Source organism: Rhagoletis zephyria, unplaced genomic scaffold (genome assembly GCF_001687245.7).
Source record: "Rhagoletis zephyria isolate East Lansing unplaced genomic scaffold, Rhagoletis_zephyria_1.1 Rzeph_scaffold_02299, whole genome shotgun sequence".
NCBI lineage: Eukaryota > Metazoa > Arthropoda > Insecta > Diptera > Tephritidae > Rhagoletis > Rhagoletis zephyria.
Window position 1 is genome coordinate 32,711 of NW_016159383.1, and position 14,738 is coordinate 47,448.

General features: G+C 35.0%; 1 protein-coding gene across 1 annotated transcript in view; it reads right to left on the reverse strand.

Annotated features, from left to right (window-relative positions):
* The window catches only part of Chd64 (transgelin calponin-3), a 31,043-nt gene extending 17,962 nt beyond the window's left edge, over positions 1–13,081 (reverse strand). The window contains exon 1 of the mRNA XM_017620937.1: positions 12,696–13,081. Coding sequence (XP_017476426.1) covers positions 12,696–12,749 — 54 coding nt within the window. The 5' untranslated portion in view covers positions 12,750–13,081. The remainder of the gene's footprint in view (positions 1–12,695) is intronic.
* Positions 13,082–14,738: the final 1,657 nt, after the last annotated feature.

Below are 14,738 nucleotides of genomic sequence, written 5' to 3' on the forward strand. Positions count from 1 at the left end.
ACATACATACACATGTATGCATAGTTATGTATAACATTTTCTCAAAATTAGTCATATCCAGAGCAGTAAATAGTAGCTTCATTATGTATTTAGTATTTACAAAGTTAGCACATACTATTTACTAAATAGCTTACAGCTTTTGTTTTCTATAGGGGTGGCACGGCACTTGCATACATACATATTTCTGATGTGATGAATGTATGTACAGTGTATATATGTGCTTTGTAAGCAAAAATATCGCAAATTTTTCCATTTCTAGCAATTATTTAGTATTCTAGCTGAGTTTTTGTTTATTGCTATGATGTGATGTTGCTTTGCTCTATTTTGACATCATTCATGGTCAAGGCGACAAAGTGTCGATTAAGTTTTCACAGAAGCGCGCCACATTTTGAGATACAGCATACATATCGCACAAGTTCTGAAAAAAAATGTATTAGATAACTCAAGATTCTTTTATTTCAAAGTTCAAGTTAATCATACGGGGAAGGGGGACTTTACTATGTATGTTTGTAACAAGTTACAACAAAGTATTGCTTCAAATAAATATGCAAACATACCTACTTACATACATAGGTGCTGTGAACACTTTTATTGCCTAATACCAACATTGATCAATTTCGAGTTACTACTTTTCTGTAGAATGCGTACGATTTTCGCATTTGCCAACCGCTAGTACGAAAGTTGCAGCTTCCCCAAGCGAATAATAAAATTTTTGAGTCAATTCAGTGTCATTCGACAGTTGGACCGAATTTAGGAAATAGTTTTTTTTTATGAAATACTTAAGACTTCTATGATCGTAGTATTTGATCTTAAGAGTGCATATCCGTCTACTATCAATTTGTTATTATTCGTAATCGAGATGTTGTTGGGAGTATTTCAGCTAGGGCTGGGATTTCTAGACGGATTTTTTGAATATCTGGATAATGCGGATATTCGAATATCTGATTAAAAATCCGAATATCCGCAGACCAATATAAAACTCAAAATCACTTGCATATTTGTAAGATAGCATACGAGCTTTGGCCTGACTACAGCAAAAAAAATGATTAGTAGATCTGCTAAGTAAAGTAGGCCCATTGTTTTACAATCAATGGCGTGGCGTGAATTCTGTTTTCCAGTTAATTAATTTTTTTAACAACTATGTTGGTAGTAGAGTCCGACCGAAGGAAGATTTTTCGGCCGAAGCCGAACCGAATTTGCCGAAGCCGAGCATCCAGCCGAATATAAAAATATTGTCGATTAATACAGTATTCGATTATTCGCCTTTTTTCCAAAACCGGTTTTCGCAAAAATTAAAACCGACTTCAATTCTCATATAAAAATTTGAGATTATTGTTAGTTTCTTCATGATCCAATGATCGGATTTAAATCAAATTAGTATGGGACCACCTGTGAGGTAACACCTTTCCTTAAAAAAAAAATAATTATTATAGGTTTGTTTGATGAAAAAATCCGGTTTATTCGATGTCTGAAAAATTGATATTTAAAAAAGCCCGCCTATAGATTTCAAAAAAAAAAAAAAACCGAGTCAATCACCCTACCGATTAATCGGCAAACCGAAGCTAAAGCCGAACAATCGGTCGGACTCTAGTTGGTACACATGTAAATTGTGTTCTAAAAGCATGTTTTTATTCTCCGACAAATGTTTTTTCCGTGACATTCGTTTTTTTTTTTATGGCGCGCAGCCTTGTAGGTTTACACCTTTGTGTTCGCATTTAGCAGAACTGATCTGCTGAACTCTATTTCACGCTGTTCAGCAAATTATGGCGAAAAATTGTAAATATTTTTTAGCTGCGTCATTTTTACGATGTTTGACCACCCCAACTTGACTGGGAAGAATCGAGGAGGCAGCAAATGTATGTACATATATATATATGTATACTACTGTTTAAGGGGAATCATCATTGTGTACATTTTTGAGCTTTGATTTATTTGAGAGTTGTTCATAAAAGATAATTAGAAACGGTGATTTCGTTTCTTCCAAAAAATGTTGCCCTTCCTCGGTGTAAAATGTGTTTGAAATTCCACTCAACCCTGTAAAAGGGCATGGGTTTTGCCTTCTTGCCCTTGTTCACGTATTTCATAATATTATCGTTTTAAATAACAATCTGATTTTTTGCCTTTTTTGCCTTACAAGCGTGCGACATTTTAAGAAACGAACACAAAATTGTCTCACCCCTGACCTTTAATTTGGAATCGAACACGAAAAGAAAAAGGGGCAATCAAAAGGCGACATTTTTTGGTAGAAACGAAATCACCATTAGTGAAATCTTAGCGAAAATCTATACAGATAGCGTAAATTATGATTGCATTCGAACTTTTATAATTATGATTTTTAGAAATTTAATTGCACATTTAACAAAAAAAAAACAAGCAAATAAGAAACCATTTTTGGCAGCAAACATTTACAAATAGCTGCGGAAGATGATCTCTTAAGCTCATAGCTCAAGCCGAACCCAGTAGATAATTTAGGTAGGCTTTCTTAAGTGAAGGCATTCTAAATGGCTTACCCAAGAAGGGCTTTATTCAAAATACATTTTGAGTTGTAAATTATTTTCGTCTTCTTATAATAATTATATATGGGATTTCTTTTTTTTTCCCGTCTCTCGGGTCGTTTATTACAAGACGGAAATGATTTACGTCTTCTCATAATAATTATATGGGACTTTTATTGAAATTAAACTTCTTAATTGAGTTCGGAGATTTGACGAGTTAAATATTTAACGCCACAATCGTTCATTTCATCAAACCTATATCGTTCGTTCGATTTTAAAAAGTGAGGTGTAAAATTTAGGGCTTTGCTTTTACGCGGTTTTAGTTTTTTGAAAAGGGTTGCCAGATGTTAGCAAATCAAATTCCAATAATCGAGCGTTTAATTTCTTGAAATCGACAGTACATGTACCGATTCTATTAAGAAAAAACGTGCGATGTAAATCATTGTCATCTTGAAATAAATTTCATGAGAGACGAGAAAAACAGAAGTCGAATATAATTATTATGAAAAGACGTAAATAATTTCCATCTGAAAATAATCGTTCCGCGAGACGGAAAAAGATATTTTTCGTAAATATATATTATACAAAGACCAAAAAAAAATTCATCTTAAAACAAGGCGACGTTTTTGATCTCAAATATAATAATTATTTTGGGTCTCTGGTACATATAAGCAAAGCACCTAAGGAAAAAAATTTAAAACACCGTTATCAAGCAAAATGTCACCGTATCTTCTAACGAGCTTTTCACTTCAAATTGTAGAAAACTTTAAAATCGCATGATTAATATCTAATAAACGACAACACGAACACACACAACGAACAAATTCATTGAATTCATGAATTGACTAATTGCTTGCTTGTCGAGCGATACAAAAGTTAAACATGTGAAAATTTTGCGTCATCTGCAAGGGTAATTTGTTACATTCAAATATGCCATTCCAGCGAAATATAGTATATCAAAGCAGGAAACAAATACAATAGCGAAGCCACAGTTAAACTTTAGCAACAGTTTTACTTTTGTGTTGGCGTTAGGACAAACAAATTTGGTATATTCGCGAAATTATGATGTCATCATCGTCATAATGATGAATCAGAAGTTCACTTTAAAGCAACTGCCAAAAATTAATATTGAATATTTTCAATTTCGTTTTTTTTTCTTTTAATAAAAAAAGTAAGTTGACCATTCATTCATCTGCACACATGTATGTACATAAAAATATGCTTATAACTATGAGCCTTAGAAACACAAATCGAGATACTCCCATGTGAACAAATGTGGCCATAGATGGCGCATGCGCACACACATAATAATAATTATAATTATGTATTAACCAACGTCTTTATACTATATGTTTGTAGGTATAAATTTCAAACATATATACATATGTATGTACCACATTTGAACACAGATAAACGGACAAAATTTGAAATATTCATTTTTTGCCTTTTTAGGCGCCGGCGATTGAATATAAAAAAAAACTACCAATGATTTTTTGTACATACATATGTATTGTACTATGTACATATCGCTCATTTACAAAAAGACTTAACTAAAAAACTGATTTTTTTTTTTAACAAATGATGCGGAAATACTCGTTTCATCCAGCTGCATATTGCGTACAAATTTCGTGCTAAAATCTTGTGTAGTTTCCGCGTAAGAAGACAATAGGGGTATTCTCTGAGTCTTGCAAAGTCTTCGTCTTGAGTCTTGGTGTACAGACTGCACGGTAAAAGCCGGTTTCTGTATGGGACAGCTAATCAAAATGGCAAACTTGATAATTGCTTGTCACCTGAGTGAAAATCCACTTAAACCATGGGACAGCTTTGCAAACCGTGCACCGTGCAAGGGTTTTGCAAGACTGAGAAAATACCCCTAATACGTCCATCGTTTTTCTATATTTTGCGAGCAAATCAAAAAACTTCAAACGCGTCTCTTGAAAAATCTCGTTTTTTGAGTTGTGACAGTCTCTTAGTGAATAAGCGAATAAATATATAGTAAATATGTATGCCACTTAGAGCCGGCATAAGCTTTGCTTGCGAATGTCAGTAAGCTGGGTCCGGTTTTAGATCTATGTACATATCGTTGCCTTAATATAGAAAGGCCCTATCTGACATCGTCGCTGATTTACAAAAAGTCGTAACTAACTAAAAATCGAAAATTTACGTTTTAATTGATTATGATGCATTTGATCGAATTATGTGGCCTCACATCATTTTATGCAATAAAAGATTTTAGTTAGTTACGGCTTTGTGCATTTCAGCGACGATGTTAGATAGGGCCTTTCTATATTAAGGCAACGATATGCAATTGTACTTGGCATGTTTGTTCATTTGCTCGTAGCTGTTTATTTATTTATTTTTCAATTGTGTGTCTGGTTTTTATCTCCCCCCCTCCCTCCCCCTCTCCGACTTTTGTCAAGTGTTTATTTTTCTTTATTTTTCTGGTGAATCAATGTGTTGATTTTTGATGGTTATGCAATATAACATAACATACAACACAGATCGCCAATTTATTATTGCGCATACGTACATATGTATGTCGTTGTGTGTTTATTTTTTATTTTTTACTGCTCCAGTGCATGACATTAATATGTACCATCATCGCCACTACTGCTATGTATTACTTGCACCTTCATATCGGTCCGCATTGAGGACGAGTAGTAAAAGTAGGTGAAATATTGTGAAATGTCGCAATTGGCGATTACTTAATCGTCTGCTAATGCATACATACTTAGATATCACTTAAGTTGTCAAGTGTGCTATTTTTTCGCAAACAATTGTGAATTTTAATTTTTGGTTGATTGATCTAAAGGAAAACGTGTAGTTCAAGTTTTCGACCATAGCATCGTTTCTTTGTTACCGAGCGACAAAATAATGCTAAGCGCGGTAAAAATTTCCATTTAGCTACATAAGCAACACCGTTGGTGTCCAGATATCCAGATTTTATCCGTACATATTTATGTATGCACATACACTGGTGGAAGAAATAATAGAAACGCCTTAGTTTAATATTTTTTTTACAAAAGTCTAGGTCATTATTTAACAAACTGTAATAAACTGTAAAAAGAAAAATTATAAAAACTTGACAAATTTGCACCAGAATTAAAAGATTAAAATTTAAAGGACTATGAAACTGTATACTCAAAAATAATTAAGCACTACTGAGAAAAAATTTCGAAATTTTGATGAATTTTTTTCAGTGTTCTACAATATTTTATTTGAAAAATCCTAAAATTAATAAATAAACTTAGATGGAAAAAATATAATATTGAATGTGGTCCAAAATGATATATTCAACACTGTATGTGGGTATTACAACTATAATAGTAGCGATTTAAAGATACTACTAAACTTTCGCGCTGGCGTGACGTTACAAAAAATAGAAGTGGATTTTGACTACGATTACAAAATTGCAAAACTCTGCGAATCGGGCAAGCATATTTGTATAAAAGTTTTTGTAGTAATATTGGAAATTTTTTAAGTTAACTTTACAAGTTTTGAAATGCAGAGATCTTTTCTGCTATATGTTTAATCAGCTGAATTGTCTGACGTGAGGTTAGCCGGCGTTACGTTACTAACATTTCCATTGAGTTTTGTTAATATTGTTCTTGAAAGAATTTTTAACGGGAAGAAAATATGCATTTTATGTTGAACGTACTTTTTATTTTGACATCAGCGCCACCAGCGGTTCCATTTTTTGCAAATCTATGTCCTACTACGTTTCAACTAAACATGCCAAATTTGTAACAAATCAGAGCATAAATACGCTTTTTCAAAATATCTCGACCCTGGCGCCTAACCTAACGAGACCATTTTTGGCAAAAATGTTGCAATGTTGCAGCCAAATCGGCCTATAAATAAGTTAGATATAGGACTTTTAATTTTTTTACGTGGTCGATTTTTCGCTGGAATCGCTCATATCCAGTTTATTATATAATGAGCTAGACTTTTATAAAAAAGTATTAAACATTAAATAAACCAAAGAAATATAACCAAAACTGGTCAAACTACATTTAGCAACAATGTTTTACATTTATCGGCGCGGTTTTCGATATATCGTTTTCGATATATTTATCGATAAACTTATACAAATCTTTTTCAATGCCATTATCGATATATGTATCTATCCACATTTCCATTGATATCCTATTTATCAATAATGTTAACGAAGCGCTGTTATCCTAGTTAACGATAACATTTTTGGGCATTGTTTTCTATACATAAATAGCTTACTAGTATTACTACCAAATCGATTTAGTCCAGCATACTTTTAAAAAATATATTTTACAGCAGGGTAGGTACTCCTATCTACGAACACAATTCTATACTTGTACTTGCAAATGTATTGGCCCTTCGGTTCTTATTTTATACTTTAAAAAGTAAATTACTGATAATAAAAAATATTAAATAACAAACACGTAACAATTCAGCGGCAAAAATTCCATCATCAAGTTTTGCAGGGAGCTAGCAGCGTAGAGGAGAGCCAACAACTAAGCAGGCGCTCAACAACGAGCAGTTATGAAAGTTACGAGCAACAAATATGTGTACATTTTTATTTGTTTGTCGAGTGCGATCGTAATGATCGTCATTGGTATTGCAGCGATATTCTCCCCTTCTTACGTGAGACCTATATACATACATACATACATATATAGCTTTGACCCTGCAGAAAATCTGACTAGTTCAGAATTAGCGTAGAACTAGACTTTTGCCGACAGTACTAGTTCTACCTTAATACCCAAGCAATGCATTCAACTGTCCAGTTTGACACGGCGATGTCATTGGCGGTGACAATTGTCGCCCAGTGCATTACTTTGCAACTCTTTTTTAACCCGCTCCGCTTTGTACAGTTTTTCTTATAAGAACACGTTTTTAAGATTCGATTTTTGGATGTTTTTTTTTCATTTCTTCTTTTCTTTTACAGATTCCATGTTAGTTACATATGTATTTTATAAAAAAAGAAAAAAATTTATTGTAAGCTGCGCGCAACAATTTAAATTCATTAAATCTGAAAACTCACAACTGCCTCCACCGCGATTTGAACTCGCGACCAACGATGCTTGAGTCGGAGTTTGTTGTTGTTGTAACAGCATACAGATTCCCCAAAGTTTTTGGCGAGTGTTGCTGGAGTGACAGTCCTTGGCCTAACATAAACCTGGGTCGTTTCGGTTACGTAGACCCGACTGTCGTGGGAACACTTGAGTCGGAAGTCTTCTCGCTGAGCTACTTTCATATTGTACGAGAAGTGAGAATTTGTACACTTACACCGCAAGTTTCAACTGTTTCGCTCTGCAGCCGTTTTGCACTAGTTCAGAGATAGTTATGAAATATGTATGTAGGTCGGAACTTGCCAGACTGTCTCTGAATTTTACTGCAGGGGAAGTATTGCTTATACAAATATTGAATTATTTTGTCCAAAGGGTGAACACGTACATACATGCATATAGTACGTAGGCTTGTTGGGAGTAGAATGAAGGAAAGAATTTCTGCCATAAATGTGCTTGTGTAGACGGACTGAATCAAGCACACAAGTAGTAAATAAAAAGGAATATACACATATGGATATATAAACCCATATTATTTTTGCATATAGCGAGTATGTACATATTTACATACGTTCGTGTGATTGTACATACATATGTATATGTACTTGCACACCTATACATATATTTGTAAGTACAGATGTACTTATATGTGTAGTTTGAAGTCACACATTTTCCTCTACTCAGCTTTCGCTGACGTGTGTTCTCCGCGCCGCAAAGACTGTCATGCAATGTAAGGTGAGCTACATAAGTATATGTGGTTTTATTTTTCACTGTTTTGCCTGGCTTTACTTGCCCAATTCGTCGACGCTGCCATTTAGAACTGGCTTTTCGTAGCTAAAATAAATAAGAACATTATTATTGAAATGGAAATGAAAGCTTAGCTACATACATATATGCAAATCCAGCGCCATACAATGTGCTTCAATTGGATTCGTAAAATATTTTGGATAAAAAATACTTTTAAGAAGAGTGGCAAGAATAGTTAAAAAAGGGTCGTGGTACATATTCACTTGGAAAGGTGTGTAGTTCGTAGTATTCGAGATCAGTTAGCGTGTAAGTAAATCATAAGTCGAGAAATAAGTAGGCAAATGCATACAATTCTGTATTCAAATAAGCGAAATCTCTCCGACTGGAAGCACTTCCTTTCAAGTCAACGACAATTCAAAGGCTGTTTATGGTATTTAGTATGTACAAATGTGTACCTGCATTCAGGTACAAGTATATTTACTGTATACCTGTATTCTGGGCTATCGCTGAAACCATCGTAGTCCGATTTTCGTAAAATGTACGAAAACGCGATCACTGAATCCGAATTGCTACGAACGTATGCACTTAAAGTGTATGCTTCGTTCGTAGTTATTCGGATTCAGTGATAGCATCTTCGTAGATTTCACGTAAATTCGGACTATGACGGATTCAGTGACAGCCCAGGTTATCTTTTCGGTGCTTCTCTGTTCACGTAAATACGTATCTACATACGTATGAGCATATTTATCTACTACATTTGACGAATATGAGGGGACATGAGTAATATAGAAAACAATGCGATGACATCATTGAGCCATTCGCAGTTTAAACAGCTGCTTGGAACTTTACACTTTCATTCCCGCCAAACATATTTATGTACATACATACATACTTGTTGAGTACATACCCTGCAAAAATTTGAGGACCACGTGGTCCACTATGTCGTAGTTTTAAAGTAAGTGCAAAAGGACCAGGTTGCATACTAGTAACTTGTTATGCTTACTTGGACCACTTCAAACGTAAAAAAGTGATATATGTGTTGAGAACCACCTCTTCGTGCCCCATCGGCAACATGATTCGGCTGCCGAATGTGCCATGGTGCAAAAGGAGTAGTTGTCGAGGTCGTCCCATGTTATGTAGCGGTAGACCAGAAGTGGTCACATGTTATGCAGCGTTGGACCAGAGGTGGTCAGGTCCAATGACATCGCAATGTTAATGTAACCATATTTTCTCCATATATTTGGACCATCTTGGTTACTAGTGTTGGTTACAAGGTAGCGTGGTCCCGTACTAGTATTTAACCTAGTCCCACTTTTTGCAGGGTATGTAGCTATATATTCCAACGATATGTACATGTATATGTAGGTATATCCAAATGTAGATACGTTTGAGTGGATGTAATGTAATGCCTCCATGTAATATATATATATCTATTTCACCCATTACAATTGTCGGAACATATGTACATATATATGAATGCATCCAAATGCATATGTATGTGTGTGTGTATGTACATTTATAGTGTGTAAACCGGTAAAACGTTGATCCCCTTAAAACGTTGCAGGCTGCAACTTTTACACCACCATCAAACAAAAATACTAATTGAAGCATGCAGTAATCGGGTGTTTGAATAAGCTATCGAATAAAGAAGGTATCCATGCAGGCTTACACACATGTACATTTATAAGTATCAAGAAACCAGAAAACCTGCCCCTTATTATAGCATACATTTATCAGAAGTGCATACACTAAACGTATGCATTTATGTACAAAACATGCATACGTATGAATGGAAATATCCATACAACAACTTATTCGGCCGCACCATTCCATCTACCGTTGCACGCTAAGCTCGCAAGTTGCATAGAATTACCGCTTTCACTTAATCGCATTGGTCGCTGGTAGACTTTTAAATTGTTGGGGTGTTCTCTGTTTTTTCCTACAATTGAAATTGCGTGGCCATTCTATAAATGATCCGCTATTCGTCACATTTGTGGGTTAATCTGAGTGAGAAATCGTTTTCAAAGTGGGAGATGTGTTTATGTCACGTGATGGTGAAAAACATATATACACACAAATACACGTACTATATGCATACAACCACGTATCGCGGTTCTTGCGAAATTTCGTAACTGACTTTTGCGCCAAAAATTAGATTGACTCACCGAAAGCTCCTGACATGAAGCCTTATCCATGCATTCCAAAATATCGATATTTAGATACCGGTTTAAAATAAGATAGGTTTTAAATTTGGGCAACTCCAAATACGACTGGAATAACATTTTATTTTGTAAATCAGGTGGGCGTATGACCGTTTTGTTAGCAAAAATTATGACTGGTATAACCATGGCAAGGAACTTTTTTACCTCCAGCTTAACCAGGACGACCCAGATACACAGCCTGCATATGTATATATCTGTGCATAGTCTATCGATCATCGGTATCCAAAATCCTTTGGACAATAATAATGCCGTTTCAATAACAACAACATATCAACGTAGCCACATTCGCCGGATTTGAAAGATTTATTCAAAAATAGTCAGTTGGATTTCGCCAAACACTATCGTTGGATCGATGTTTCGAAAGAATAGTCCGTCAATATGTCTACTGGGTAAAATAACAGCCTCATTGCGAGAGTCGTTTTTCGAGAGGCGAATCGTAACGAGAATTGTATGACATTGCCGAAAATTTCGACTCGACCAGTGTATTAAAACCGCACTGCATATTTTTCGACGATTTTCGTCTTTTACTTATTTCAGCACGACAGTAGACAATACTTATGTGGTCGAGTCGTACAATTTAGCCTAATTTACGACTTACGCAATGAGGCTGTAAATCTAAATTTTTTATTTTTACTTTGCATTTAATATGTATTACGTGCTGAATGCCTAGGAAAAATTTTTAGGGGTTGTACTTTGATTGAAGCCCAGATTTTTTAGAAAAAACTTTTTTTTTAACAACGACTGTAATTAATTTATTGATGTATGAATATATGTATGTATGTATATTTGGATGAAAATTTGTTGAATTTTTGTTTAGTTTTATACAAAGATTTAAACTTTGGTTTATATATCAAATGAATGAACTGCATTTCAATTGAAAATTTTTAAAACTAAATAAATACGCTCATAATGTAATAAATAGAGGTCGTAACTCATTTTCTTTCGAAATTCCGCTTGGTACAAAGTTCGATAGATTACTAACTAAGGGCCTAATAGAATTTGCATACCTGTTCTATATTAATCAATTAGTTTCAGTGTTTATTAAAACCTAGGTTTTTGAAGAGATTCCCAAATTAAAACTTTTAGTTTTTATAAAGTTTTTTAAATATACTATAGGCTTAAAAATTTTAGTAGGGGCTTTCTAAATTAAGGTAGATACATACAATATGCGAATTAGAACTCGTGCAAATTACTAAACATATGTACATACACATGCACGTATTTATTTACAGTATTGGCCATATCTATAGCACCCCCATTTCAAAGTGATATTGTTTGGCACTTATGTTTAATTATTAATTTTTAAGAATTTTCAATTGAAATATAGTTGATTGTCTAACAAAACTCATATAGACCCGAGCTTTAAACTTTGTAAAAGACTACAAAAAAACTCAACAAATTTTTACCTAAACTTCAACCTTTTTTCTCAGAAGTGTTAGAATTTTTTTGAGTACGCAGGCTAAAAATTACCGTTCATTTTTTAGATTTTTTTTGTCGCATTTGCTTTCATATAATGAATAAACGCAATTTATTTCTATATGGAAGAAACCCGGAACACCTTCGGCGACAAAAAATCTAAAAAACCAACGGTGAATTGAAACTTGCACATTGTTAGACTAAAATTTAATGGGCTATAAAACTGCGAACTCACAAATAAATTTAACACTTCTGAGAAAAACGTTTGAAATTTTGGTGGTTTTTGAAATTTTTTGTAGTTTTCTAAAAAGTTTCAAATTTGGGTTAATATGGGTTTTGTTAGAGAATGAACTGTATTTTAATTGAAAGTTCTTAAAAATAAATAAATAAACATGAGTGGGAAACAATACCACTTTGAAATGGGGGTGCTATTGTATTGGCCAATACTGTATGTACCGAGCTTTTGAAGGTCGCCGTATGCATCTTTTTGCGAAGCCAGACGCATGCCATTGAGGGTCACCATTTGCCGCGCTTTTATGTTCATGTGCAAGTAGATACCTCTATATGTATATACATTAATGTAAATAGTTACATACATGTGTACAGTACATAACCTTCACAAATTGCGCCAAGTACCTACAAAAACTCATTAAAATTTAACTTCACACTACTTGGATTATGGTATCATATTAAATGGCAAAACCCTATGCCTCACTTCCTTTTAGATAGTTATACATACATATAAACATATTGCACACGTAAGTACTTACTTTGCGTTGTGCTTCGGCAGCAAAACCAGACTTTGGTGCACGATTCGATGACATTTTGGCTTTAAACGGGTTTTAGGTTTTGAGATGTATTCCTTTTCTTTATAATATTTTGTATGTCTGCTGTACTTAGCAAGTTTGCGACAACGTTGTTTGTGTTGGATTACTGGAACAGCGATAGTTGGGATGTATAGTTTTCGGTGTACTATTTCGTTGTTATTATTCACAGCAAACACAAATTGGCGTAGTTGAGTGGGCGTTAAGCGGGATTTTCGGTTAGTTTATTGTATCACAGAGAGCGAGCAGACGCATCCACACGCGACGAATTTTTAAAATTTACTGTGAGTTTGTTTGGAGCAGATGCGACCAACAGCCGCCAGCTTCGAAAAGGTTTCCACCAATACACAAAAGCTCACTGAAAAGCTTTTAGAATGCCATATCGTTTAGTGCGTAGCTAGAAAAATATTTTGACTGTAATTTTAATAATATAGTCGCCGTAAAATGTTTTGTTTAATGGATCTGTGGTTTTAGCTATACTCAGAAACGTACCTTATTAAGTAAAATTAAAAAAAAAAAACCTTTTTTTTCGGGAAATTCGCAAAATTACAAATTTTTTCAATTGTTTTGAAATAGCCACTCGCATCCAAGTTTAAGATGTGACATTTTAGCCTTGCCACTTTAACAAGCCAGAAAATTATGTTATTCGGGCTTTACACGATCAAGAACATGCTTCAAGTCAAGCATCTGATAACAGTTACGCAGCGTTTTTGCTACATTGAAGCGAAGCGCACATTAGCTCGATTCTGACGTTGCGAATCCGCAGAGCCAAAGATTACACAATGTAACCCATATGTTTTAATGAGCATACTTGCACGATTCCGTCGCTGTGAATTTTTCGAACATTCATGCCACAAGCCGCGCTTCGAATGCGTCAAAAGAGAGGAAGAAAAGTGTCATAGCAATAAATGCAAAGAAAAAAGTGTGTGTTGTACAAAACATAGTAGATAACATGCCATGTTTAGAGCAGGGGTTGGATTCTGTAACTGTGATGGGGCTTTCGCAAGAGGCGATTTTTCAGGCAACTTTTGCGTTAAACTCACGCAGGGTTGCACGAAAAAAAATTGAATGGCTAAAAATATCAAAATATAATCTTTTAACCTATCGCAACTAATCGCTTCCAACAAAGTTGGTCGCCAGCCAATATTTAGCCATTCACTATTTTTTTCGTGCAACCCTGCGTGAGCCTCGTGCGAACACCTTTTGAGTTTCCAAGCGTACAGAGTTTGTTAGACTAGGCAATATTTCCAACTTTGTCACGCAAGCGAGATTTTCAGCATTAGGTCTGCGATAAGCGGTCTGGTTCTATCGTATGAAATGAATTGCATGCGATCAGCGTCCGCGCGTAGAGGCAGGGGGTCACGTTGTAGTTTTTTTTACTCCGGCAACTCTATATAGTTTTGCGCTTCTACAACTTTTTTATTGCTGCATTTCGTTTATCTCACCAAGTAAATAAATTACAAAATGTCTCCAGGACGAAAATCTAGCTTTATTTGGAACTTTTTCTCTGCCGCCTCCAATGAGAGGGCATGCTGCCGCGTATGTGGGAAAAGTTTTTCAAGAAAAGGTTGCTGCACATCTGGGCTCATCACTCATCTCAAGACGAAACACACAGAGACCTTTTTGCTATATCTAAATAAAGGCACAGTTTCTATAAATGGCGAAGAAGCAAGTCCGATTAAAACGGAATCAGCAGAAAGTAGTGCACCTACACGCCCAAAGCGGGAACGCGTAGCGAAAAAAAAAAAATTGGAAGATTCTGATACCCAGAGTTCCACAAGCGAAGAGTCATTTGAGGGATCTACGGTGCTCCCCAACAACACCGAAGAGGAGCAACATATGGATAAACCGATTGAACAAATGTGCTTGCAGGAAAATGAATATCCCATAATAAACATTGAAGGAAAAAATGATAATCCATACCAGGCGCCGCCCTCACAAATGGGTGCATCGAAAATAGAATCGTTGCTAACGAAGCAGTTACAAATT